This window comes from Pseudomyrmex gracilis, unplaced genomic scaffold (genome assembly GCF_002006095.1).
Source record: "Pseudomyrmex gracilis isolate BER0280 unplaced genomic scaffold, ASM200609v1 scaffold_69, whole genome shotgun sequence".
Lineage (NCBI taxonomy): Eukaryota > Metazoa > Arthropoda > Insecta > Hymenoptera > Formicidae > Pseudomyrmex > Pseudomyrmex gracilis.
Window position 1 is genome coordinate 392,613 of NW_018020653.1, and position 26,807 is coordinate 419,419.

Genomic DNA, 26,807 nt, shown 5'->3' on the forward strand with positions numbered 1-26,807 from the left:
CCCTCTCTCTTTGCTTCAGGACGACGGCGTAGTTGTTGAAAAGTTGAACGGGGCAGAGATCCCCAGTTGGTCGGCACTTCGCAGCTCGTGACAGTTAACAGCAGTTAGCAAAATGGCGTCGTTGTGCGCGGTGATGTCGTTCGCGTTCTCTCTGATGCTGACACCTTTCCTGATGCTACTGCTGGCGATCATATTCCTCGCGTCCATCGGCAAATCTCTTGGCGTGCGAAGATTGTACATCAAATTGCTCCTGGCTCTCTTCGAGGTGAGTGAACGCCGAGCGAACACCTTGCGGTTGTTTGATGCGAAATACGCGCACCATCTAACCGGTACGTATCTAAATAAAAAAAAAAAAAAAGAACCACTCGCCCGGCATCCGCGTGCGTGTATCAATGAGATGCAAATCACGTTTTTTTTTTTGCTGCTCCGAGAAACACGTCGTCTCGTCAATGTCACGTGATTCGCGTCTCGTTTCTTGCAGGAAGGAGCGTTTCCTGTATCCGCGTCGGAAAATTGGACGATCCCTCGTGCAAAAAAACGTCGTAACGCGATCGTTTTTCGTGTTTCGCTGAATAAAAGATTATTGCCACGAAATACAATTAACACGCGCAATCGACACGCAACAAGTTTCCAACTGACAATTTTGTTTTGCAAAGATGTTCTGTCTCCTTTTTTTTTGAACGTGCAAACAGCGCGGAATGAATTTTTCGTGTGTACGAATATATATACATCATCACACACTCAGTACTAGATGTAAGTAGTAGTAGTAGTAGTAGTAGATATGTAAGTAAAATGAGTTCCGTTCGATTTAATTAAGATGCGAGACAGTCGGTGTCCTCGCACATATCATATGTCTTCGAAGCTTTAACTTTTTTTAAAAGGTCCCTCATTTTCGGCAGAAACTTAACGTGCTTCGCTTTTTCATTAACGTGACCTCGGTTTATTTTTAGAACTTGCAAATTGCCGTTGAAAAGAGGGTCTTTTACATGTCTGAATAATTAACTTTTGATCGCATGTGCGCACATATATGTATATATAAACATACATATACGTACGTAGGCGTTTGTTGTCCGTCGTCGATAACCGAGAATATCTGAAAATCGATTTTGCAGTTTTTCGACGCTTCTGACACCGCGCGAAATTTTATATTCTACATACAAAAAAAACTAAGCATGTGACACAGATCGCTTCGTATAATTTAGAGTTTCGATATCGTCACTCCCTACGTATAATTACATAAGTGTCACATATGGGATTTTCAGTTTATTGCATAGCGACGCTTAGAAAGTCATGTTCTTTGTGGTCACCAAGTATTTAAAAAAAATATTCATAAGTAAGGTAAAAAATTAAAACCGAAAGATCCCTCAACTAGGGAAACTATATGAAGCTTTGAGCTTTTAAACTGCTCTCCTCTAAAATTTGCGTTTTGGAGTTACGGGATTATACGTAGGGAGTGACGATATAACGTAACTGTTTATTTTAATCGAACGTATAAAATTCGTGCACGAATTCTACTTATCTTGAAGCACAGACATTTGTCATGCGTTTTTTTTTAATCGTTTGTCGTTAGACGCGAGCGGTGTTTCTCATTAACTTATCGATCACTTTCGCAATTACCACGCAATGCAAAATTACTTTCTTGTCGCGTGTTTATTTCAGTCTCGTGTGGTTCCACTATACGCGAACGATTTTTCTTGATAAATATATACACGATAGTTCCGATATTCATGAATGATTTCTCGATAAACACACAGTAAATGCAATTAGAACCCATGAGGTGAGAATATTTGTGATAACACGTTGCAAAGTGAAAGTAAAATATATCGTTTTGTTGTAAATTTATAAAGAGATAACAGCAAATTACAAAACAAAAAGTTGTTAGCACAGCATTCTAATGTGTGTGCGTAAAAAGTAGTTCATCGATATACATCTGATTGATATCTCCACGCATTGTCTGAATATGTTACTAAATTGCTCGTATACATCAACGGCGTTATTTGTTATTGATATCTTTTAATGTTAACAAAGGCAGTAAAAAGTAAAAATTCAAGTAAAACGAGCTGTTTTTCCCGTAAAGGTAATTAGTGTGTATCGGTATGTAAATGGTGTGCGTTTCCATCGCGAGTCTGTAATAATTTTCCGATAATTGATAAAAATAGATCGTTGCGCGAGATGTGCCCTTAAACAACTACGTAAAATCAGAAATAACTTGTTGTTGACAACGTTAGATAACTTTCTAAGTGATTGCCAAATGAACTTGAGAGAGAGAGAGGGAGAGAGAATGTTTAAAGTTTTGAGTTTAATTTGGCTTAAAAAATTGAATTTGCGTTCTCAATCCTTCAGACGCGCGCACATTCGTAATCTCTTTCTCTCTCTCTCTCTCGAACATTTGCCGATTCGTTCAGCAAATATATTTTTAACTGTAAAACACGTATCGGACGTGTGCGAGATCGCTTGAATAGAAAGTGCGTGAAATATTAGCGAACAGATGCGTCTCTCTCTGAGAAAAAGACGAATCGACGACGATGACGACGAAGTAATAGAAACACTCGACTTACTGAAGACGCAAACATCACAGTCAAGAAACTTACTGAGTCATCATCGCGTATTCCGTTCCGCTAAGTCCAATCGAAATGTTTTCAACACTTGGCATAAGAAAACGCGACACGTTATAGCCCGCGTTGTATACGTCCCGATTCATTCAACGCTTTGATAAACGTAACTTTGATAAACGACGTGACGTTTCTTTGAGAACATTGAAGAAAAAAAAAAACGGCACTTATCAACAATTTCGTATCTTTTAATTCGAGTAATACTCGGTTCAATGAGAGTTTCTTGAACTTCGGACTACATGTGACCATTTGTACCGTGCCGTCGTCGGTCTTGAACAAAAAAAAAAAAAAAAAAACAAATTAAACAGATATCGATTCTGTATCTTCGTTATCGGCGATAATCGTTGTTTTGTTCTCGCGGAAAATGTGAAACAGATTTCCGCTATTATAATACGCGCGATTGCGCGCGCGGAACATGTGCGCGACGACAAATGCACGTTGTCATCGTCGGTGGGAGGGAAATTTTTTAGTTCGACCGTAATACGGACTTGCGGAACAATACATTTGACAATAAGAGATTTATACGATCGCGATATGGAAATGTTCGTCGGACGCGTAAAAAATTTCTTGTTGCAGGAATTGCGATATTCGTCGAAAAAATTGACGTCTACGTGAGAATTAATTATTCATAAATATGCACACATGTATGTATTTATTCACGCATTTTCTTTAGTTTTGTCTTTTAATATGTTTTAATGTTATACAGATATTTTCACATTAAAGCAGAAAAAAATCCATTATTAAGATATCCATTTTGAACGTTTATTCAAATGCGATATTGCTGCGCACAACGCTCGAAAGAGACGCGCGTATTGAAAAACTTTGCAATTTCGAACGTAATATTTCCTGTATGTCGCGTGTCTCTCCGCGATTTTGTTAGATCGCGCCATACACGGCGATCAAATCTTCGTGAAGACTAGCGTTTTGAATTCGCCGTTATCTTAGAAAACTCGTCGTTCAAGTCGTGAATCTTAATTGAATTATTGCGCAGTTATGAAATACGATTTGGTGCATGCAAATCACACGCGCTGATCAACGTCTCGGGTGCCCCGAAAAAAAACTTGGTTTTGTATGAAACATTAAAATGTTGATTTTATATTTAAATTAAATGTTATTTTATACCGGAGAAAAATGTTCTCCTTCTTTTATATCTTTCGCGAATTAAATTTCTTTAGTTTCTTAATCGAAAAGTCAATAAGAAACGACGGGCCGAAGAATTGAGGAGCGACTTCGTTGTAATCAGCTGCGTTATGAAATGGAACTGATACTTTTTTTTTTTAATGAAAAAAAAATGTGATTCATTGCCAAGAGAAAGATTCGCCAAGAGTTCTGCCGATAATTGGAGAAAAAAACGAATGCAAGTTCTCTCCTTCGAGAGATATTGCTTCTTAACGTCGCGCCTTGCGACAATCGGAGCGCAACATTCCGTTTATTTTCAGTTTGATTTTGCAAGATCTCATCTCGTTATCGGACCGCGTGTTTCTTGTTTTCGCGCAAAACAGTCGTACGATTGTTATCTTCGATGTTTGTTCGCGCATGTGGCGCGTGTGTTTAATTAGCGAGTCTTCTTCGATTATTCCATGTGTTGTGTGTGTACGTGTGTGATTTTTCGCGCGATTCAAACTCGCAACTTATTGTTAACTCGGTTGTTGAAGTTTCCCTAAAATCAATTTAACACCAGCTGAATCAAGTGAATCGTTTTTTTCATCAAGCAACGATTATTTTGATATTCTTATTTAAATGCAAAGCGCGTGCACAATCTGTGACGATGGCTTAAAATTCAAACGGGTTCTCGATCGGTCTTTTATGAATAATGTATGAAACGTGACTGTTTTCCGGTTTATTACTTGTAACCAAAAAATGCACATTGCGCGCAGTTGCGACTATTTTGGTCGGTAATATCTATGCTATAAATCTACAAGCACAAACCCTCTGTTTTGATCTGTATGTATTTAATGATTTGTGTGTGTATGTGTGTAACCTACATTCGCTGAATTCCTGTGTTTTCTATCACTGATCAATGAGCGGCATCTTCGGTACCGCTCGTTATTCAAATCTCTGATAAAAATTTATTACTGTTGTAAATGAGGTAAAAAACGCGTTAATTATGTATATGTATATAGCGATATATACATAATTAACGCGTTTTCTGCCAATTACGTTTTTTGCGAACGTATGTTGCAAAAAAATAATTATAATTTTATTTACATACGCGCCTCCGATGGCGTCAGTGATGTGATATTTAGTGTTCTTTTTTGCTTTTTCTTAATTGAAACAATTGTGCAACAGAGACACTCCTTGTTTTGTTAAACAATCGTACGATATCATTGATTCGAGTAAAAAATTTATTGACAAGTAAATTTTATTTAAAAAATGTTTCATCGATTCCATACTTTTGTGACCGTTTTTGTTTTAATAGAGATAAGCAGTCAGTATCTGATACGCGCTTGTGACAGTGATAATGACCAGTTCAAAGTTCGATTCAAAGAGAAATATGAGATTTAATTATCTGCGATCGCAGCGAGTCGATCGATCGAAAAAATGTTTGGCGTTGAATAAGTTGATGATGTCAAACACAATCAATAGCTCGAATTGTTCTATAAATAATCAGTTCTTTAAGTTTACAATTTTATACTTTTGCAAACAGATTTGTTTATGACAATTTTTCTGTCGCTATGAAAATGCCTTGGGGGTTTGCAATTTATTTTAACAGAAACAATAGTTTTTACGATAATACTTATAAAACCTAAGTATCTCTTAAATAAGTGTCACATATGAATCCTAGTGCGTTGAAATTTTTGATTGCCGTGAGAGGACAGTTTCTCTCAGGAGAAAGTCCGCGAATAGATATCGCTACGTAATCTGGATGCTCTTTCACACGCTGATGTCACGTGTCTGTCATCAGACACGATATGCAAATTGTGATGTGCGCTCATTAAAGCGTGCGAAAAATTGATAGCGCGCAATTATCTGTGTAGCTTTTTGTTTTGGAACAAAAAATTTGTAGTCAGATTTTGTGCAAATTTCCTAAAAACAGAACGCAACTTAAAATGCAACTTGTTATAAAATATTTTGAAAAAAATTATTAATTATCGGATAGATGCGACGAAACACGGATAAAAAAGAAACTGCATTTTAGTGCTTGCGGTGCAAATGCACCGAGGAAGCACCAGTTCACTGAACGTAGGTGGCAAAAATGATTTCAGCCAGTGTGCCGTTGCCAAACAGATTAATGCGCTTGAGCGCGTTCGTGCCAGAGACACTCGCATGTCTCATATACAAAACGCGTTAATATATTTTATTTGTTTAATTTACCAAAGAATTGAGACTTAATGCTATTTTCAACGCAAAAGAGAATTACAGAAGATATGTTTTCTGTGTGCGAACGCGAGAGTATTTCAATTATTTTCCAAATCCCAAGATATCTACTGGATTTTAAAGAATATTCAGTGAAAATTCCTTAAACATCTGTACTGTTGTTTTTTTCTATTGAAACCACCTAACTGTTGATTATTAGTTTCATAAAATCATCAATCTCGCAAAACAACTTGGCGAAAAAATTAACTTGATCTCCAAGTAATCGCTCGTTAATGATTGTAACTCTTCTTTCTGTGCGATAAAAACTCGTATCAACAAGACCGGCCGGAATATCTCGATTACGGTAATCCGAAGAGTGTTTCTGATCTCTAATAACCGTATCGGCGATCGTTGTGACACGCATTGTCCACGCGGTGGACTACTTTTTTTTGTGGAGTTTGATCTTCTAAATGCCTCGTGACTCATCAGTCGCTGTAATCTGGTCGAACACTCGATCACCACCGCGACCGGTGAACGAGGATCAAAGTCTCGGTACGAAAAGATTGTTACATATTATAAGCGCCGGTTTCCCGGCGGAGGATTAAACATCCTCGTGTTGCTTCAACAATACTCGATCGTTAATGACAATACGTCAGATCTCAGGTGCGCAAACAGCTTTGCGTGCGTATATTTTTTTCTCTCATTTTCTCTGTCCGTCTGAACACGAAGTATTTTTGTATTATGCGCAATCGGCTTATCATTTTTCCTTGAATAAAAATTGCAGACAATTTATTATAATTTATGTACACGCAGTAGAATTCAATGTGCACAGACAAGGACGTTGATGTCTATACACATAAAGTTGTTATTTTTTGTTGTAGAGACGTTATTAAGAAATTGTCGACGCAACTTTATATATGCAAATGCCTTAAACGAATATTCATGTCTAGAAATATTTATAGGCGATCAATCTCTCTCTTTCTCTCTCTCTCTCTCTTTCATTGCTATGTTCAAGCTTGTCTGAATCTTTCAAGCAATTTTTTCTTTGTTTCTTCAGCACTTATTTCAGCAATAACGGTATCGGAGTTCTCCGGACACATCGCGCGTAGAATTCAAGGATAAGAACCTCAAGATTCGAAAAAACAAAAGAAGAATTTACATCTTCTTGCATAATAAACTAAAGAAATTACGAGCAAAAATTATACAGTTTTCCGTTTAGAAGAGGTCAAAGACGCGAGTAATCGTATACGTCGCGTGATTAGTAGTAGTTTTTTTTAACGAGTGGCAACGTTTACGCGCTGTGTTGCAGTACGGCAGGCAAAACATCGAAAGTGTGAAAAAAAGAAACGGCACTCGGGACGATGACGACAATACGGAGGAGGAATGCGAGTCGTCAACGATCACGGACAAGAATTCAACGGTGACATCGGCCAAGACGCAAAATGGCTGTGTGGGCAACACGGTGATAGCCAGATCTAAGGATTTGATCCTTGTTCCCGAGCCGGAAATGCACAATCACGTTAACGAGGATTTTAAAACTGATCGCAAAGATTCGACAACGATCGACGATAAAGAGGTAGATCATCTGAGTATATCAGTTTGATAGATTTTTCAAGTGTGCGTTTGATTGTTTTGCGTGTCTATATCTGATTCTTCTTTTTTAATTACTGCGATTATTATCGTATTGTTAGGATTGTCTCAATCAGAAGAACTCTTTTGAAACGCTCAAAACTGGATTTGCGCCATCAAGTCTGGACTACATCAGAGCGGGGGTCGAAGCTATCATAGAAGACGAGGTGACATCGCGTTTTGAAGCCGAAGAACTCAAGGTAACGTTTTCATATCTCGACGACAATATGATTAATGCGCGCGCGAACAATTTTACTTCATTATCTGAGTAAAAATACTTGTGTATGTGTATAGAATTGGAACTTGCTAACGCGAACAAATAGATACTACGAATTTATTTCCTGGAAGTTGACCTTCATTTGGATGTTCGGGTTCGCACTGCGATATGGTTTTCTTCTTCCTCTGAGGATATTTATTTGCTTCGTAGGGGTAAGTGTGCAAACACCATTTTGCATATTACGCGTATCTAACGCGCAACAGTGAATAAGTACAGGGTGTCTGAAAAATTTTGATCAAGTCGAAGTGCGAAAGTAGATTGAATTGATCTTAGCCGAATAGTCTCAGAAATTTTCAGACACTTTGTATGTAATAAATGTAATGTAATAAAACTGTGGTGTATAATGTGATGCGAGAAAAAATATTGAAGTTTATTTGCCGCAGATTTAGACACCGTAAGTGAAGTTAATATTAAGATAAAAACGCGTTAATTTACAAAAATGTATGTACTAATATTAAAGCTCCATAGGTGTTCTATCTTGTAACCGTAACGTACTTGATCGGCTTTCTGCCGAATGGCCGCGTAAAACGTTGGGCAAACAACCAGGGCTCACTTATTGCGTTCAGGATAATATCTCGTTCTATCTCGAGTGTGGTCACGATCCACAATCCAGAATACAAACCAAAACCCGGAGGCATATGCGTGGCGAATCACACGTCCACCATCGATGTCCTGATCTTATCCACACAAACGATATTTTGTTTGGTAATACATTGTGGACGGGATAACAATATGTATATATAAGCTATAAGATTCAAGCATGTCGTTGTTACATTATTGTTGTGATTGTCTCACATTGTTATCGTGACCAAACATATCTGAGTCGTGAGCGGAGTTTACATGTCAAGTAAAAGGAGTTTGGTTTTGTTTTCGATAGCTCTTGATAGACAAAACAAACAATTGTTAATGTTAAAACAACAAAATTTGAACAGAATAGGTTTTAGAATCGCGCAAGAAACTGGAACTATCGAAGTGAAGCCAAAAGTGAGTTTTCACGAAATGTTTTCAGCTTTCTACATACTTACATTCGATACTTATTGACATATCCACAGCTTTTTTCCCAGGATTATTATTTTACTTGCGTACACAAGAATGGCATTGGGGAAAGAGTGGTATTGTAACATGTTGGTGTATTTGTTATTATACTTATATCTAACATTTGGTTTTATGCATTTCATAATCGAAGCAGATGGTGACGTTTGTTTGTTTGTTTGTTTGTTTTTTTTTTTTTTTTTTTTTTTTTTTAACGTAACAAATACAAATTTTTAGATTCATATTACACGTTATATACGATACAAAATTGTGACTTTCTAAAGTTTCATTTTCGTGCACATTCGCAAGATTCGCCAGACATTTTGTTATTAGCATTATTATTAGTACAGAAGTTGTTGCGTATATTACTGGTAAATGTTACAGGTAACATATCCTGTAACTTTGGTTTACAGGTAGTATCTACTCAGCAACGAGAGGGAATGCCACGTTTCTCAGGTGCAAAGCTTGTGGTTTACAGGTGATGTGGCTGACAGTGTGCACTGCAGTAGTGGGCTACGTTCCTGAGGGTAGCTTCAAGCGGTGGCTGAACTACAAAGTCTCCATAATGTGCTTTGCTGTCTTATCCAGTGCTCTATCCTCAGTCATCACCTACCACAATTCAGAGAATCGACCTGTCAGAGGCATATGTGTAGCTAATCACACATCTCCTATTGACGTGCTCGTGCTCATGTGCGATAATTGTTATTCCTTGGTACGTTCTCGATCGGCTTCTTAATTCTACTTCTGGATTTTGTTTTTTTTTATGGTTGCTTCTTAACACTTGTATGATCAAATTGTTACGACATTCTTCATACGCTATCACAATCTTAGAAACAACATCCTTGAAATGTTATTTCGAAATCAAAGACATGTGCTTTTTATCTCATTATTTTGTAATTATCTTCCGCTTTAAGCCCCTTGCACAATGGACGGAATAGCGATAGCGATAGAAATAACACCAGTTTTAAAGAGTTTATATTCATAAATAACGATAGGAACAGCGGAATCTAACATGCAAAAATACACATGTATCAATGCAGATCAGAAAACGGAATAAGCAATAGCGATAAATTTTCCGACGAGTTGGAATTCTGTGTCTATTGCTTATCGCTATCACTATTCCCTCGCATTGTGCAAGAGGCTTTATATATTTCAGAAATCGTACATTTCTTAATGATTTATATCTTTTACATATTTAAAAGTAATTACGATAATTCAAGAAAGAAATGTACGATTTCTGAGTAGTACATTTCTATCGAAGTTACTAAATGTACGTATGGTTGCTTTATTTGCATTTCTTCTTATAGATAGGTCAGAGGCATGGCGGTTTCTTAGGAATATTACAAAGAGCTCTTGCTCGTGCCTCTCCACACATTTGGTTCGAACGGTCTGAGGTTAAAGATAGAGAGGCCGTTGCAAAAAGGTGCAGTCTCTTGTATACATGTGTCTGTAGTGTTTTAAAATATATAGATTGTAGATGTGTGTTAACATGTTTTAATGTTTTACGCAGATTAAAGCAACACGTATCAGATCCCACGAATCCACCCATACTTATATTTCCGGAGGGTACGTGTATCAATAACACATCAGTAATGCAATTCAAAAAAGGCAGTTTTGAAGTCGACAGCATTATCTATCCTGTGGCCATAAAAGTAATTTTTTTCCAAAAATTTTGATATACATCTCAAATGTGTGTGTGCGCATCCGCGTAAATGTTTTTTTTTTTTTTGTTTTTGCACATATAGTACGATCCAAGGTTTGGAGATGCATTTTGGAACAGCAGTCGATATTCGATGTTACAATACTTGTACATGATGATGTCGAGCTGGGCGATAGTTTGCGAGGTGTGGTATCTTCCTCCGATGTATAGGAAAGCAGGAGAGAGTGCCATCGATTTTGCGAACCGAGTGAAAGCTGTGATAGCGCGGCGTGGCGGCCTAGTCGATCTGCAGTGGTACGACGAATGATTTAATAGGATTATTGTTTTTTTTTTTTTTTTTTTTACGTAAAATGAAAATAACACGCAAGTGTATTAACGGTTGTTTTATTTTTTTGTTGAAATGAATAGGGACGGTCAATTGAAAAGAATGAAGCCGAAGAAGGAATGGAGGGAAAAGCAGCAAGAAGAATTTAGTAAAAGATTGAAAGTCGAGTAAACAAATTCATCGTTTCTAGTCATGTCTTCATAATGCACATAATTGCGTGATATATAGTTTGTCTCGATGGTGTTTGTCCAAGTCATTTCATTCGAATTGTGGCCCTTCACATGTTTTTTCATATTATATATCGCTATAAAAAAAAGAAAGTTGATGTCGCGTTGGTTCACATTACGTTGTAGATGTGTAAATATTTGTGCAGATATGATAGCTTGCACTTTTTTGATCGCTTTCCGCGCGAATCACGACTTATTGAAGATATTTACATTATATTATAATTTATACTATAGTGTATAATATCTATATAATTTTTGAACGAACAATCGAGACGAAGAAGTGCAAGCGTGATGTTTGCTAGGTTTTAATACTAAGGATTAATGAAGACATTAAGAATTTATTATTTATATGTGAAATGTGTAATATGTTAACGTGTGTGTATGTATGGAGTGTATGTAGCACGGAGAACTTTCCTAGTTATATATTCTCAGCACATGTAGTCGGAATTTCCGAACAATTGAACAAATTCAATTGGACAATTCAGACAACACATTAATATTCTCTTATAGGATTAGTAAAGGAAGATATATAGTTTCTGCTGTACAGCTATAAGGTGAATAAATATTTATTCATTTTTTTGTTTTGTTTTTAACACGGAGAATGGCAGTGCAGCACTTCAGAGATTTTCTATTCTTTAGAGATACACAATTACATTGTTATTTTTCTATCTTGTAAAATCGAATATATATATAATAGCATCTCGACATATAATTTTCTACTTTTGTATTTTATACATATGTGTAGAATGTGGACTTTTTAGCGCTCTATATTGCACAATGCATGTCAATATAGCAATAAATACAATATACGCAGATATAAATTAAAATAAAAATAAAACAAAAAAAAACGAAATACTGATGTATCAATAAACATTTATGAATTTTACTCGACAGATTACGCTAAAGAACGGAAGAGATATATAGAAATAGATATTAAAAGACATATTTTCTCACACTTCCAACCAAAGTTAAATAGAGCAGGTTTAAAAATAAGTGCTATATTTTATACTATCAATTATTCTCTGTAGTAATAAGATGTTGTCTATTGTATTAACACAATGAAAGGTAACATCTGTCTGTAGATTCGTGATATCTGTTACATGTTTCGCTGAGCCTAATTCCATGTTAATTGAAAGATAAATAGTAATTTAGAGTAAGTTTCATCAGTGTTAATGAATATTTTTTTTTTATCTGTACAATAAAATTTCTAAATATCAGTCAGTGTTGTAGTTTGTGATGTCGTTAAAATTCTTTTTTGTTAAAAACGAGCGGTATTAAAATATATTTTTATAATATAACATGCATTCACATATACAGTCAAATCTCGCCAACTCGAAAAAACCATCTCCAATACAAAATTTTTTTTTTTTTGTTTCTTGCAGACAATCTCCATAAGCTGAAGAAAAATAGAAGATTAATTAAAAAAATATCTCGAAGTTTGAGCGGTAAAACTTCTACGTGTTATTCAAATTATTGTTTTTCTTTGACATTCGAGCTAGAGAAGTTAGACTGTATGTATATAAAAGATATAAATATATAAAATTGTAAGCTCGTAAAATTTATATATATATATATGTATGTGTATATATATACATATATGATCGTAAACATTAAAAGATAAGGCGATATTTGTATTTATATGAAATTATTTTATATTTTATAAATAAAAATTGAGTTTTTTTTTATATAGCACGTATAAGTGTTTGGATTATACGTGAGTACAGTATGTATGGATTTATTACTTGATACTTTTATTTATAATGTGAGATTTGTCGATATATGAATGTAATTACAGTAAAATAAATATTTGGATTTGTGTGTATAGAAATGTCATCTCGTGTATTAATGTGCATAAAAGATAAGGAAAAAGATCGATGCTTCAATTTAGATACAAGATAACACATTGGTCCCTAATTAAAGAGTAATCAATTTATAATATTAGAACAGTAAATGGCACAATTAATTAAACTCTTTAGGCTCGATGTATTGTCAATTTTCTTTTTCGTATACATAAAAGAGCTGACGATATTAGCTAAAACTGCATTCGTATAAATGTTCTGCCGAAAAATATACATATATATATATTTTTATATAGGTTTTTGGAGAACAATTTCGTAAACAAAAAAGTTATGCGTGAGAATGATAATTTTGAATTACAGATCTTTGCTACATCAATTGTCATTATGAATAAAAATGTGTAATCTATCAAGTTTTCGTTTTTTTCACCGTGCATTAAATACAAATGATTATATATATGATGACGATATAGTTTTTTGTATTGATACACAAATTTTTTAACGCTTTTGATAAATAAAGCACTAATCTCTTTGGTATGAAATTCAATGGATGATGAAAAATCGTAATAAATAAATTGATATCTTAACACAACAACAAATATCTACTTTCGATATCTCGAGTTTCTAGAATTTGCGCGTATTATGATTGAAAAACAATGCAATTGACACACTGATTGAGTATAAAATCTTCAGCCTGTGACACATGATGCTTTTTTTGTACCAGACATCGCGTACGACATAGAAATACCAGATGATTTGACAACTTTTTGATTTTCAAAATTTGCTTGATCAATTTTGATGCTCGCATACAATCTAGCACGAAAAGAAAGGGTCATGTGTCGGCCCTATTTTGTGCGATTATACATGCTCTCTTACTTAATTTTCTATGTTCTAATCCGCTTAATCAAGAAGTAGCATGTCATGATATCGTGTTTCTCTATTGTGACTGTGTGTGTGTATATATATATCATTAGTATTATAAGTAAATAATTTATTTGTGTGGCAAAACATGCAAAATTTATATCCAGTATCACTTGGTCTGCACGCGTATAATAAGCATCACACTCCCCCCTTCCTCCCATTCTTGTTAAATATATTATAAACAATTGAGAGAGAGAGAGATCTCCTTTGTCTATATTTGTAAAATAAGTTAACATATAAGACTACAGTCTCGTTGTGTTAACAAGGTATGAATGACTTTTTATATAAACATCAACTCATATAAAGTTTTTTACCACTAGATCACAATGGCTTAGTAATATTTAAATTTAAATAGTACTTATATATATTGCAAGTAAACTATATATAATATATATATATATATATATATATAACACAACTACTGTCAATTATTTTTTTCTAAAAATCGAGTATGTGTGAAACAAGTCAAAATACCACAACAGATATAAAAAGTTATCTACTTTGATTATGTTTTTACCGCATATCTCTCTTGCATTATCAGATTTGTTTAAAACCACCCAGTGTATAAAATGTAAAAGATTTCCAAAAGTTTTCATTACAATTAAACCTACTCATGTGTAGGTCGTATAAAAATTTATAAAAATATGCATTTGTCGCGAATATATATGTCCAAAGTCACGTCATTGAAATGAAGTCTTCAATCTCGAAAGAAATAGAGAGAAGATTACTAAAGTTATAGCGCGCTACGCGTTGTAGTTTAAATATTACATCAAGCGCGTGAAATGCAATGATCCAGTTTTGATCGTGATACAAAAAGTGCGTGAAGTTATTTCTGTCCTTTGTTGCACGAAGATATATAAGAGCAAAAAAAAAACAAAAAATGTATATTTTTGTTATATAAATGTCAGAATTTGTGCATTGTTTGTTATCTTCTGTATCACATGCGCGCCGTAAATGATAAAATGTTTCGAAATTCGTGCTGAGACTTTTCACTTTGTGTCATTATTGCTCAGCGCGCACAGACGGAACAATATCTTCTATTTTTTACAGAGTATTCTGTTACAAAATTTTCGCAGCAATGTACGCTTAAGTATTTATATAATTATATAAATACTATGTATAGATATATATATGTATATATGTATGCTTATCCTAAAGCGCGAAAAAAAGGCACAAAAAAATACTAGACCGCTCTAAGAGAATGGTAACTCTTGTGAAGAGAAACGACAAAAATTTTAAACGGAAGATTTGCTACCGCGGATGGACACTTATTTTGTTTCTCACGGCAAGACGAGGGAAGAGCGTGAATAAAATTTTTTGCTTTACGCAGTTGACGAATCTTCGACGTGCGAGTTTTCATCGTTGTTAGGCGAAGAGAGCACGATCTTAACCAAATTGTTAATCGGTCTTCTCGGTTTCGGTGGAGGTGTTGGCGGTTTCGAATGATTATCTAGATCGTCGTCGGTGGGCGTAGGCAATTTTTCCTTCCACTGTCCTGGAGACTTGTTCAGATTGTTCATGTTGTCTACTTTGCATTGATTGGTGGACAACTCCTCTGGAAGATTGCAATAATCGGCTTCGCGCATTTTAATTGGTAAAGGCGGAGGGGGATCATCTTCGGACGCGGTGCTGTCGGTCGTACCGATGCTGTCTCGATTTCCCTTTCCCAAGTAGTTCGAATCCATTCCGTTGTTGTTTCTTAAGTAATGCTGAGACTGACCGGACCAACGATTACTCATTCTCCGCTCTTTTTCCACCTCCGATCTCAGGGGACGTTTCGGTGTGAGCTGTGCAAAGGAATTATTTATTGCGAGCGTTCTGTATAAACAATCACAACCACATATTAAAGACAATTTTTCGACTCATATATTGTACGACTCATATAATTCTTACCTCTTGCCGAAGCTCGAAGACAGGTGTCGTATGTAGATTAGATATTAACGATGTAATGGACGATGTTGAACTATGTGATATATCGGTAGTGGTGTACCATTGACTGGTTGGCTGTTCGGTTTTCGTTACGGTGATAGAATCGCTCTTCCGTGCGCTTCTGCGCTTCGAATCTTTCTTTTTGTACGTTCCTGGACTTGGACTTCCCAGTGCTTTTTGCAAAGAGGCCGTAGATAGGATGTGTGAACGTACGGAATTGTTTCTACAGATTAACATATTTGCAGTTTTTAAAATAATGTGATTGTCAAAAGTAGGAAAAGCTTTTAGTGAAATCGGATGGATGATTAAGAAAACTACTAAGCACTTCAACGTGGTAAATAATGCACAATTGATAAAGGACGGAATAAATCAATTTTTATCTATTTTGCAGTAATAGATTAATGTTTAGCAATCGTACCTATCGTAGTTATTGTAGACTTAAGAAGTTTAGCAGATTACCAGTTGAAGGAGAGGAAGAAAAATTCCTTAAGGATATTTGTGATAATAGTTTGAATAAAAATGCAAACACAAAATCATGCAAATTAAAAGCAAAATAATCAGAAATACAGAAAAGATCAAATATGCCAATAAAAATATAACAAACAAAAATACATTTTTCGAGCATATTATGCATTTCAATCCTTATCGCACGTAAAAGATGTAGAGCTATGCAGCGTTCAAACATTTTATTGTACGTTTTTAATATAAGAAAATTAAAGTTCTATTTGTTTTTTTTTTGTTTTTTTTTTTTTAAGCTACTTACGCGACATAAAAACTTTCTTATTTAGTTAATTTGCGTTATATTGCTGTGAATATATTTTATGCCGTCAGAAACATAAAAACAAAATATATATTGATGTTTATTTTAGTTAAAAATTAAAAAAGAAATAAGTTATAAAACTAAATATTATAAAAAATATTTATACTTTGATTGAAAACTGTAAGCTATAACAAAACGTATGTAAAAGAGCTAAGTGCGAAGAAAGGATAACAAGGTATTATGCGAGAGCTTGTCAGGTCCGACAGCAATATTCCTGAAATCACATTGCAGTTTGTTTCTATCATGTGATTCTTAATAAGATAAATCTACGCATCTAGCGATTAAATAATAATCGTCTCTACTTCATAAAAAAAAATACAGGGAGACATTTTTTTCACATATTTACAAAAGCTACGTAGTGATTACTTTGTTGAAGGATTGTTAGTATTAGTCACGCAACAGTTAACTCACCCGCATGGAAAGAAACAACTCGTAGAAAGAACGTTTTAATTAAGATGAACAATGGCATGACTTTACCTTGACAAACTGACGGTTTGAGCACCACTCGAGGGTGTGCTGTTGTTAAAATTGAACGACGCAAGCGACTTGAACGTTGCAACTTGGGATCTTGTAAGTGAGGATACCCTGGAGTGAGTTGCACAGCTGAACGAGGGGTAATTACGAAACAGCCATATGAACTATCTTACCGTACAGAATTGTTCCAGATCAATTGTTTGATCTCAGACATTCTGTACAACGCGCACATATACCCACTTATACTTTCTTATGACAAATATTATTCAGAAACATGCATTTGTAAGATATGTTCACATATTAATTCTGCTTTAAAAAAAAATCCCAAAAGTATAAAATCAAAAATGCTTGACGTTTGCTTTTCACATGAATAGATTAGCAACACGTTCTTAAAAATCGTTTGATTTTTTAATAACAAATGACTTGCAAAAAAAATGACATGCAATGCAGCATTATTCTTACGTTAGTCACGCATTGTCCATAAACTTGTTAATAAAATATAAAAATCATGCTCTCTAAAAAACAAAATATAAAAAGTAAAAACAAAATATAAACACATTAATAGAAAACAAACTTACTCCGAATGATTCATGTTTACGTCAGACAGGCACTGATCTCCCCTTGAAATTGGTGGTCTTCGCATAGTTACAGTTTGCGTTAAGCTCTCGATTTGCAAATCACATGTCTGTTACAAAAAATAATCATTCAGATAGTTAAGAAAATGCTTGTGTATATAAAAATCAATTTTGAAACAAATAGAAATTTACTCTTTTCCCATATTTGGCTTCCACTTGACTGCGCATTGACACGAAACATTGTTCTAAACGTTGATGAAATGGCGCTAACTCGGTGGGCGCTCGCACTTTGTGCAATTGTAGACCTATACTGAGTAGAGGAATTTGTTCTGCGATAAGTCCTTCTAGCTTGAGAAGATCCGAACTGTCTTCCGGATGACTTTCTCTGTACTCGGTATTGAGAAAAGCCTTTTCGTAATTATCGATGCCGCCCATAACAGCTGGATCCAATATCCCATTTAATTTCATGCTCAAAGGATTTAACGGAAGACTGGGGTCACTTCTGTGTATGAGAAACCAAAACAGTGGCAAATTAAAAATATTGAATTAAAAACATCTCATCATTTATGATAATAAATTACTGTCCAACCTGTGAGCAACAATGAGATCTCTCAATGCTGTATTCGTAGCTTCCATAGTTTCAATCGCGTTTCTCAAGGGACTGACCAAGTACGTCTCGCTGGACGTTACGGGAAACCATCGAAGGATTCCCGGCAATGGATAACTTGTAACGAGCACGGTTCTCTCTAGCCACAACGAGGCGAACTCATTGCTACTATTATTACTGCTAGCATTTGTTTCTTTTTCTTTGTCGTTAACCGGTGCAACGATCTCTTTTCTTGGCGCGGGTCTCGAAAATCTGAAGCGTTGCACATCATTCACGCGATGATATCTAGAACGAGTCAGTCAGATAAAATCCCGCATATGTTGTGTTTACTTTCATCTGACGTCAAATACCTCACATACCTCAAGACTGCTTCTGCAGTAACCGGTTTACCGCTTAGGCGATGCCTCTTCTCATCCATCAATGGCTCTACCTTGTTAATTTGTACATACTGATGATTGGATTCCAATATTTCCGCGGTGGGCGGTGACAATTTGTTCATTTGCTCCGCGTTAGGCAATTGATTCAGCGTTCTTGTGCAAAAGTCGCTAAGTCGTTCGTATTCTTTTCCACGATAAACAAATACCTGTCGCAAGTGCGTTATTGTAAAGCTGATGTTTCCATTTTTGAAACGCGATTGGGATGAAAAAAATAACTTATTTTATTTTCGCGCGAAGTAAATCTGAAATACCTTATTCTGAAGAAAAATAGGGTGTCCTCTGCCGTAATACGCGACTCTGAAATATTCCGGTTCAGGTCTGAGCTGTTTCACTATGCAGTCATAGAATTTAGCCATACGTCTCAACAAAACAGATAGTTGCAAGTAATCAAACGTTTCTTCCTCGTATTGCGATACCAGTTCCTTGCAAACTGCGAGAGCGCATTCCCACATTCTTCCCTTGTCAAAATAATCAATGATATCATTGTACAATGCTTCTTTCAGTTCGCGATGCGTTTGACACAATGGATATCTAACGAAGAATAGTGTAATGAGATGTAAAAACTCTCTTGAATAACGTTCTATAACAATCATTTAATTATCTCAATCGAATTTACCTGTGCGATATTAACAAGGGTGATAAGGGTTGATCGCTCCATGCTAATAACTGGCTGTGAAGTTTGAGAGAATAAGCCGCTTCCGTGTAATTATCGCATTCCAAATGCAATTCACACAGTTTGTTCACATATCTATATAAAAAAAAAAGATGACAAAACACATTAATAATTACACTTTTTTGTTTATTTTTAGGTAATTGAGATTGTCACGAGAATTGCCGATAATATAAATGTAAACCTTCACATGATGTTTAATAAATTACCTGATATACATTTCTTTCCTATTAATTTCAGAATAGAATTCCAATAAATTAACAGTGCAGAGCATACGATGTTCTTGGGATTCGGCGTGGATAATATCGCGATATTGCAATAAACGTTCCATAAGTTTAGCAATAATGTCTACGAAGCGCAAACCTTGTTCTCGCATCGTAGAATGTTTCTCGCACAGGGAACCCATAACTTGAGACCAGAGCAAACGAAATTGTTCGTCACCTCTGCCTCCTTCCACCTAAATAAAACAAAGTATTTAAATAAACTTTTCTCTCTCTCTCTCTCTCTCTCTCTCTCTCTCTCTCTCTCTCTTTTCGTTAAATTCTAAAACAATTCTTTGCACAAAGTGAAAACAAAGACCAAAGTACCAAGATATCCAATTTCGCAATCATTTCATTTTCATATTCCGTGAAATTAGCTTTGATATGGGCGGGATCACGTTTCGTATCGCCGTATCCTTCCACTATACGTGAACTGTAATATTCACATTGCATCATGTCGAAAAAGATAGGTATGGTGGCTTTTCTCAATTCGGTTTCAGGTATTAGTGCCATTTCAAGAATCGCGCCAACTAAACCAGGTACAAAGAGTATTTTGTGTTGTCCCAAGTTGAACCACATTGATCGAATTTCAAACGCGGTTTCTCTGTAACACAAGTTGTGTTAATTTTTAAACTCGTTTGTTTTTGTTTAACACAATATTTGATTCTTTGTTCTTTTTACTTGAATTTGCGCGTTATTATCTGTGATAATTTCACGTTTCACGTAATTTATTTCTTTTAATTATATTATATGAGAGATCCGCACCTGCGCATGTCGTTGTAACGTGCAATGATGCGATTCCGTTTCGCGGGTGTGAACATTTCCAACTGTAAGGCCGGTTGAGTTAGAAACGCAATAGCGCAATGAAAGAAATTAGACCATGCCTGATGTTCGAACTCGGTGAAAAAGTAATCTCTAATTGTGCCCGAGAAATATCGCAAGGATTTCAAAATGACGCTATTTTGAAGCATAATCATCTCACACCAATCTCCGGGAAATACATTTCTGGAAACTAAATCCTTGAAGACCAACAGTATCTCCATAAGAAAATCCAGTAGGTCAATTTTCGTTCCGAAATGATTGATGTACACTTCGTAATGATGTTGCGTCATTTGTCTGAAACAAAAATTATAATAAAGAATAAAAGTAGTTATCTAATTGTTTAATACAAACGATGCTCCATATATATATATTTTCAAGTCCCTGATGATACCTGAATATCGCCAACATGACCGAAACCAAATTTCCGATCAAGGGATTTTCCCTGTCCATCGATATAACAGTCTGTATAATAGTACGTAAGGCCGTTAACATTATCTCTTTGACGTCTAAAACCGTACTACCTATGTCCTTTCTGAAAGTCAGTTCCAGTATATCGGATAATATCTTAACGCACAATTCCACCTGTGCAGACAACAACAACGACGAAATTTTATGTGTGTACAATTTTTACATGAGAATCACAATATGACTCTTCTTACAAATTTTATATAAAATTTATATACTTAGCCCCGTTAAATTTAAAGATTATATTATAAATAAATATAATATGCATATTACACCTATACGTCTAAATTGATGCATAATACACACGATATCATCCTGCAATCTATACACTCACAAAAAAAGTAACTCACGTAGTGGGTGCGAATCATCGACCTTAAAAATCTAATGCAACACAACCAGGCATAGACATCAAAGTATATCTCAACATACTCAAAACTTTTTATCATAACTCCACGAGAAACGCGTCGTATTTATCTGTTTGGAATTTCTTGCATTGATTAGCAAAAATTACCTCTTCGGAGTAGCCGCGATGCTGGTTCAGTCGGTGTCGATTTTCGCCAAGCAGCCTGGCAACCTTCGCCACGCTCTTTCCAGGCGTACTCGATAGTCCCTTTAAACGCCATTAACCAAAACCAAACCGTACACAAAAAAAAGTAAAATAAACCTTGTTAGTAAGGAAAAAAAAAAAAAAAACAAGAACGTCACGTTTTCGAACATTTCCCGACACCAATGCAAAAAAAAAGATGCAGTTTTACTAAGCAGAATAGTACATACGCTATCAGTACGAAAGAAACATACGCAAGTTATATAAAAATAAATTACATAAACTATAAATGTTCAACATGTTTTTTCTTTGATAATAATCAAAATAAAATTCTTCAGTCAAAGATACAAAATCAGACGACTATATCTCTAAAAGAGGTACCGTAAGATGCAAAACAAACATTATGCAACAACATGTCATCAACAAACACATGCCACATTCTATCTTTCTAAAAAAAAAAAAAAAGAGATAAGTAGATATTTTGCTCACATGCACTACCAAAATTACTTGTGAAGGATGTCTTTCATTTTACTCGAAATAACAAAACTAATTACGCAATTCACTAAATTCATGTATTATTTTATTATTATTACTGTCAATTTTCTGAAGTTGTGAGTAATTGTTATTTACTTTTCGCTCTACTAATTTCACTTTTACAAAGCTACACTTTCTCCCGGTTCGTAAAAAAAGTTTATTAAATAAAAAACACAACTACAATAAGCAAGGCACTGTCCGCTTTAAAAAAAAAGAAATGAAGACATTCTCCGAAGAAAAAAAAAATTTAATAAGAGTTTAAAGAAAGATGCGTGGCAGGAGGATCACAGGCTGCATGGAAAGCACGAGGACATTTATCACATGTCACGTTTAACACGATATTAAATGCAAGTAAAACAGTTTTTTTGACAAAAACTTTAGTTATATGCAGATGTGTGTGAAGTGTCGAGAATATATATATATATATATATATAAGTGTATGACTGGATTTATTTTACGTGAGGTATAGACAAGTGACATTCCATTTTCTTTACTTTGAAGTAAAGAAAAGTTAAGAAAAATTATGTATAGCATTAAGAATTTTTAGCGTACGCTTTCTAATCACATCTTACCTCTTCTTTGGCTTCCAGTAAATCTCTTACAAGTACGGTAATTCTCGGCAATAAAATTGCTCGACACTCCACATTCAAGAAAAGTGGACTGTGAACGATGTCATTGACCGTCATCATTTTTTGCTTGGTTAATCTACCTGTTGGTAGGGTCACAAGTAAATCGGTTAAAATTGTGCTCAATTGTTTGCCGCTATAAACCCTCAACAGGTGAGGTATCGTCGTTGGCAGATATTTTAGACAAGCTCCTTGAACTAACAGAGTCCCGTCCGTTTCGTGACTCATAAGATTAACAATTGATTGTAACAGATCGGTCAAAGTTTGTGAGAATTCTTCTTCGTCCTGATTTAACCTTTAAACATTATCAGGTTTATAAAATATTGTTTGTCATAGAGATAATTAATGCATTAATAAAAAAAAAAAAAAAAACGTAAATAAAACATACTCAGTAAATAAAAGACGAGATTCGACGATGAATCTCATGCAATATTGCAGACTCTTCATCGTCTTGAGCAGTAAATCGCGTTCTTGACCGTCGCAATTGCCGACGTTGTCAATACGTTTGCGCAATACCGCAATTAATTTCTTATAAGCGAGAGTTGCGGAAAAACTCTCAGAAATGTATAAATCTAATACTGGTTGAAAGTGCTGATACTTTCTATCAGACACAAGTCCGATAATGTGTAAAAGGCACTCGAAGACCATGTCGTCGTAAACGTCGCTGTCTGAATTACTCATCAAAATGTTAAACAATGCGTCTAAAACATCCTGAAAACCATTCTCGCTCAATTTGATTGTTCTCTCTGTTCTCACACAAATGTTATATAAATTACCTGCAGGAACTTAACGATTTCCTCTCCGTCGACCTTCATCAAAGCAGCTAAGGACTCTTTTAAGTCAGTATTGTGCGATGCCCAATTAAGTAAACCTAACAAATCTACATTTTGCGTTAATTTAGTTGAGCAAATGTTGGTCGCTATTAAAAAGCTATCTTTACTGCTTAATGTTAGTGTCCCGTAACTCGGCTTCTTCTCCATGTTTAATTCAGCCTAAAGTAGATAAAAATAAAAAGAATAAATTTACTACACAAGTTTAAAAAAATCGAAAAATTTTTATTTTAAAATCTTTTTATTTTTTGAATTAACATACCAATTCTCCACGCGTTGACGGCAATTTGAAGTACGATATATCGTTCTCGTCGTATCTCTTCTGCTCCAATTTGTAAACCAACAGTTCGTGTTGTATGTCTTGCAAGGTTGTTCCATTGCGTTGCATTAATCGAACGTAACTTAATGCGAACGGTTTTTCGCATCTGTCTTTTGCCTCGTTCGAACTGCGATGCTTGAATGTGAATTTTAAATGAGCCTGTCGGAATTCCTCTATAGGTATGGCTATCTTAAACGTTTCGCACCACCTAGGCTTGTCCTCGTGGTAATAAATAACACTATGATATTCATCGATTTGAGGCGCGCCTCCGCCTAACGTTATGACTCCAGGAATTGCTACACCTTGTTCATTACACACTTTAACCTGTTAAAATAAAAAATTAAGCATATAATCACGCGTACTTATTTTATTATTTTTTTTCACGTAAATTTTCTCACTGACCGTTACTTCCACATTTTTGTCCGTGGATTTTGAACCTTTGCTAAATTCGCCACTGATTAAAGTTAAATATAGATCATTGCGTACGTCACCCGGCAAAATAACTTCCGGAAATCCCATTTTACGGGCAATAGCTACATTACCAAGTACCAGATGCGGATTCTCATCACGTACCTATATTAAGTGTATAAAATTATAAGTAAATCGCGTCTCTTTAATAGTATGACTGTAATAGTAAAATAACTATTGTTTTTTGACACTCACTTGCTTTGGATCACCTCTCAACAGTTTCAAACTGGTCCACAATCCTTGTCCACCTGTCACATTGGCAGTATTGCCATTGACATGCCTCTGAATATTTGTCTCTTTCTGCGAGATGATTCTACGCAATACTCCATCAAGACTATCTTTCTCACAACATCTGAAACAAAGATACGAAACCGACAAAACAATCCTATCTCAATTTTTTTGCAAGATCACTTTAATGTGATTCCCTTCAATACTCTAACAATAAATTATGATTTCTGAAATTGAATAAATTGAATTTTAAATAAATCTGAGAATTGCATAAATCTGTACTTACTGTATAAAAGGTATAAAATGATGTTGTTCAACATCTCCCTCAAGCTTGCCGGTAATGAACAAGGTAATGTCCATTGCAGCCACGCCAAACGGTCTTCTCATATTTTCCATGCTCTTCGGCTTGGTCTGATTGATTTGCGCGACGCTCGAACGACGATGATCCAGTTCTTTGGCTTCCATGCCGCCTACTCTAATTACATAACAGGCTAAATAAACTTTGTCTCTCGTCAAATCTCTGGAACCAAGATCCGTAAACAATACTCTAAGATTATGCAGCTGATCGATGTCTCTTGCAAGTCCTTCCTTGCTCCACGATACCACGTAATTCTCAGTGATAGCTTTCATCTCCCTGCCGTCGTACAAAGTCAACAGCAGTTCCACGTCCTCCGCCATTTTACATACAAAATTTCTCACACTGACAAAAAAGATATGCGAGTATACAGGTACTTGTGGCTTATGGCACTTTTTCTTGGTGTCGTTATAGGCCTTTCTTATTGTTTCAGCGGCGGTTTCGTGATGATAATACAATTGAAGAGCGCTTGTCTCCTCGGGATTTAAAACATTTCCATGATCATCCCGAACCACCATATCTAAGCCTAACAATTGATTTCCTGTGTCTATCTTTGCAGTTGCTAATCTTTTCATATCTTTTAACTCGTCTACTGTCAAAGTGCCACTTAAAATCTTGCTTCTGTATTCTATTGCATCTAGAATATGTTGCTGCATTGTACTGAAGTGTTCCGAATGTATCTACAAACATATGGACAACATAAAATATTAATTTCTGAATTTAAATTAATATAATAAAAAAAGAGAAATTGTGTGTACACATGTAAAAGTAAAAAAAAAAAAAAAAAACATTGAATACATACAACATATAAATGCTTCCAGTGATGTTCCCATTCTCTTAATACATTAGTAATCTCATGTACTAAATTATCTAATGTCATTGATTTCTGTAGGATATGTATATAAGATTTTGGAAAGATTCCACACACATTTTTAAGCTTACTGCGGCCATAATACCAGTTTACAGATTCTCCATTTATCTGTACTACCTCTCCAACTGTTAAGCTTATTGCATAAGGAGTTGATTGTGCAAAATTATAGATAGCTGTACAAAATAACAAACATGTATCATTATTTTGAAAATTTTTATAAATTCTTTACATAGTTATCTCCTAATAACAATATAATTTATAAAATTACAAAAACATTCTCTTTTATATGTTACTTTCGTTACAATTAAACTTATGCGCACATATCGACAAAATCATTAAAATTTATTTTTCTTTTATCTTAAGATTTAACTTAAGTGTAATCGAGTAAACAATCTAAAAATTTAACTAAAAATATCAAATTTGTTTATTTGTTCGTTCTAAATCAAATATTGAAAGAAAATCATAGTATCAAAAAAGTAAAGCGTAGCATTTACAATGAAATAAATCGCCATTTTACACATTACTCATATTATTAATCACGAATGTTTTTCGATACGCGAAATGTCATGCATAAAAAACACACTGTCAATGTAATAATATGCGTTGCCGAGGCGTAGAAAATACTGCACAGTTCGTTCAAAGATAAAAAATGTAATGAACATTTATCTCAAACTCCGAGGGCACCTCCCAGGATGTTGAAATTTTGTCGTTCACAGTAGTAGGGTTATTAAATGACAAAATTGATTTCTCACCTACTCCTAATTGCTCCTTAATTTTTTTCCATGTCATCGTCATTTTATCGGGCGGGACACAACTTAGCGCACTTCTTGTATTCGGAATATTTACATCAATCACATCTCGAGTCGCAGTTTGCTTTGTGTGCAACCAAAATATTGCTGTTTTATCTTCCCATCTAATTACCACTCTTCTCTAATCATTGTCCGACCGAGACGGAATGTCTCTCCTCTCCTCTCGCTCGCTTACTCACTACTCGTGATGTAAGAGGACGAGGGATGCGGTCGAAGTTGTACTACGAATGTTTCGAAGCATCATTCTATCTTTATTCCTCGTTAAATGTACGATAAAGATAAAACGACGCTTCGAAACATTTGCAGCGAGACTTTGTTTTTGAGACAATGTTTTGACCAATCGAAGAGTTGCCTCAAGTATTGAGACGACAAAAAGAATACGGATAAA

The 26,807-nt window shown here is 35.1% G+C and overlaps 2 protein-coding genes across 9 annotated transcripts; one reads left to right on the plus strand and one right to left on the minus strand.

Moving 5' to 3' along the window:
- LOC109854549 (glycerol-3-phosphate acyltransferase 4) lies at nt 1–12,468 on the plus strand. 2 transcript variants are annotated; one of them, XM_020427746.1, is made up of 9 exons: nt 1–265; nt 7,219–7,485; nt 7,601–7,738; nt 7,833–7,967; nt 8,284–8,520; nt 10,155–10,270; nt 10,358–10,499; nt 10,593–10,801; nt 10,916–12,468. In XM_020427746.1, the coding sequence occupies exons 1-9, from the start codon at nt 113–115 to the stop codon at nt 11,001–11,003; spliced, it is 1,485 nt and encodes a 494-aa protein (XP_020283335.1). In that variant the 5' UTR covers nt 1–112; the 3' UTR covers nt 11,004–12,468. The 2 variants fall into 2 exon arrangements, with proteins under 2 accessions (XP_020283335.1, XP_020283336.1); XM_020427747.1 differs by lacking the exon at nt 8,284–8,520 and adding an exon at nt 9,326–9,559 and having other exon boundaries at nt 3–265.
- On the minus strand, nt 11,610–26,579 carry LOC109854548 (dedicator of cytokinesis protein 1). 7 transcript variants are annotated; one of them, XM_020427740.1, is made up of 23 exons: nt 26,363–26,579; nt 25,542–25,783; nt 24,671–25,419; nt 24,352–24,505; nt 24,091–24,261; nt 23,632–24,012; nt 23,316–23,531; nt 22,928–23,250; nt 22,486–22,834; nt 21,347–21,445; nt 20,762–20,952; nt 20,314–20,664; nt 19,876–20,152; nt 19,498–19,745; nt 19,235–19,366; nt 18,870–19,149; nt 18,541–18,764; nt 18,164–18,466; nt 17,767–18,076; nt 17,578–17,684; nt 17,003–17,110; nt 15,670–15,928; nt 11,610–15,563 (listed from the first exon to the last, which is right to left on the minus strand). In XM_020427740.1, the coding sequence occupies exons 1-23, from the start codon at nt 26,403–26,405 to the stop codon at nt 15,099–15,101; spliced, it is 5,982 nt and encodes a 1,993-aa protein (XP_020283329.1). In that variant the 5' UTR covers nt 26,406–26,579; the 3' UTR covers nt 11,610–15,098. The 7 variants fall into 7 exon arrangements, with proteins under 7 accessions (XP_020283329.1, XP_020283328.1, XP_020283330.1 ...); XM_020427739.1 differs by having other exon boundaries at nt 17,003–17,128; XM_020427743.1 differs by having other exon boundaries at nt 15,507–15,594; nt 17,003–17,128.
- Between the last annotated feature and the right edge of the window lie 228 nt (nt 26,580–26,807).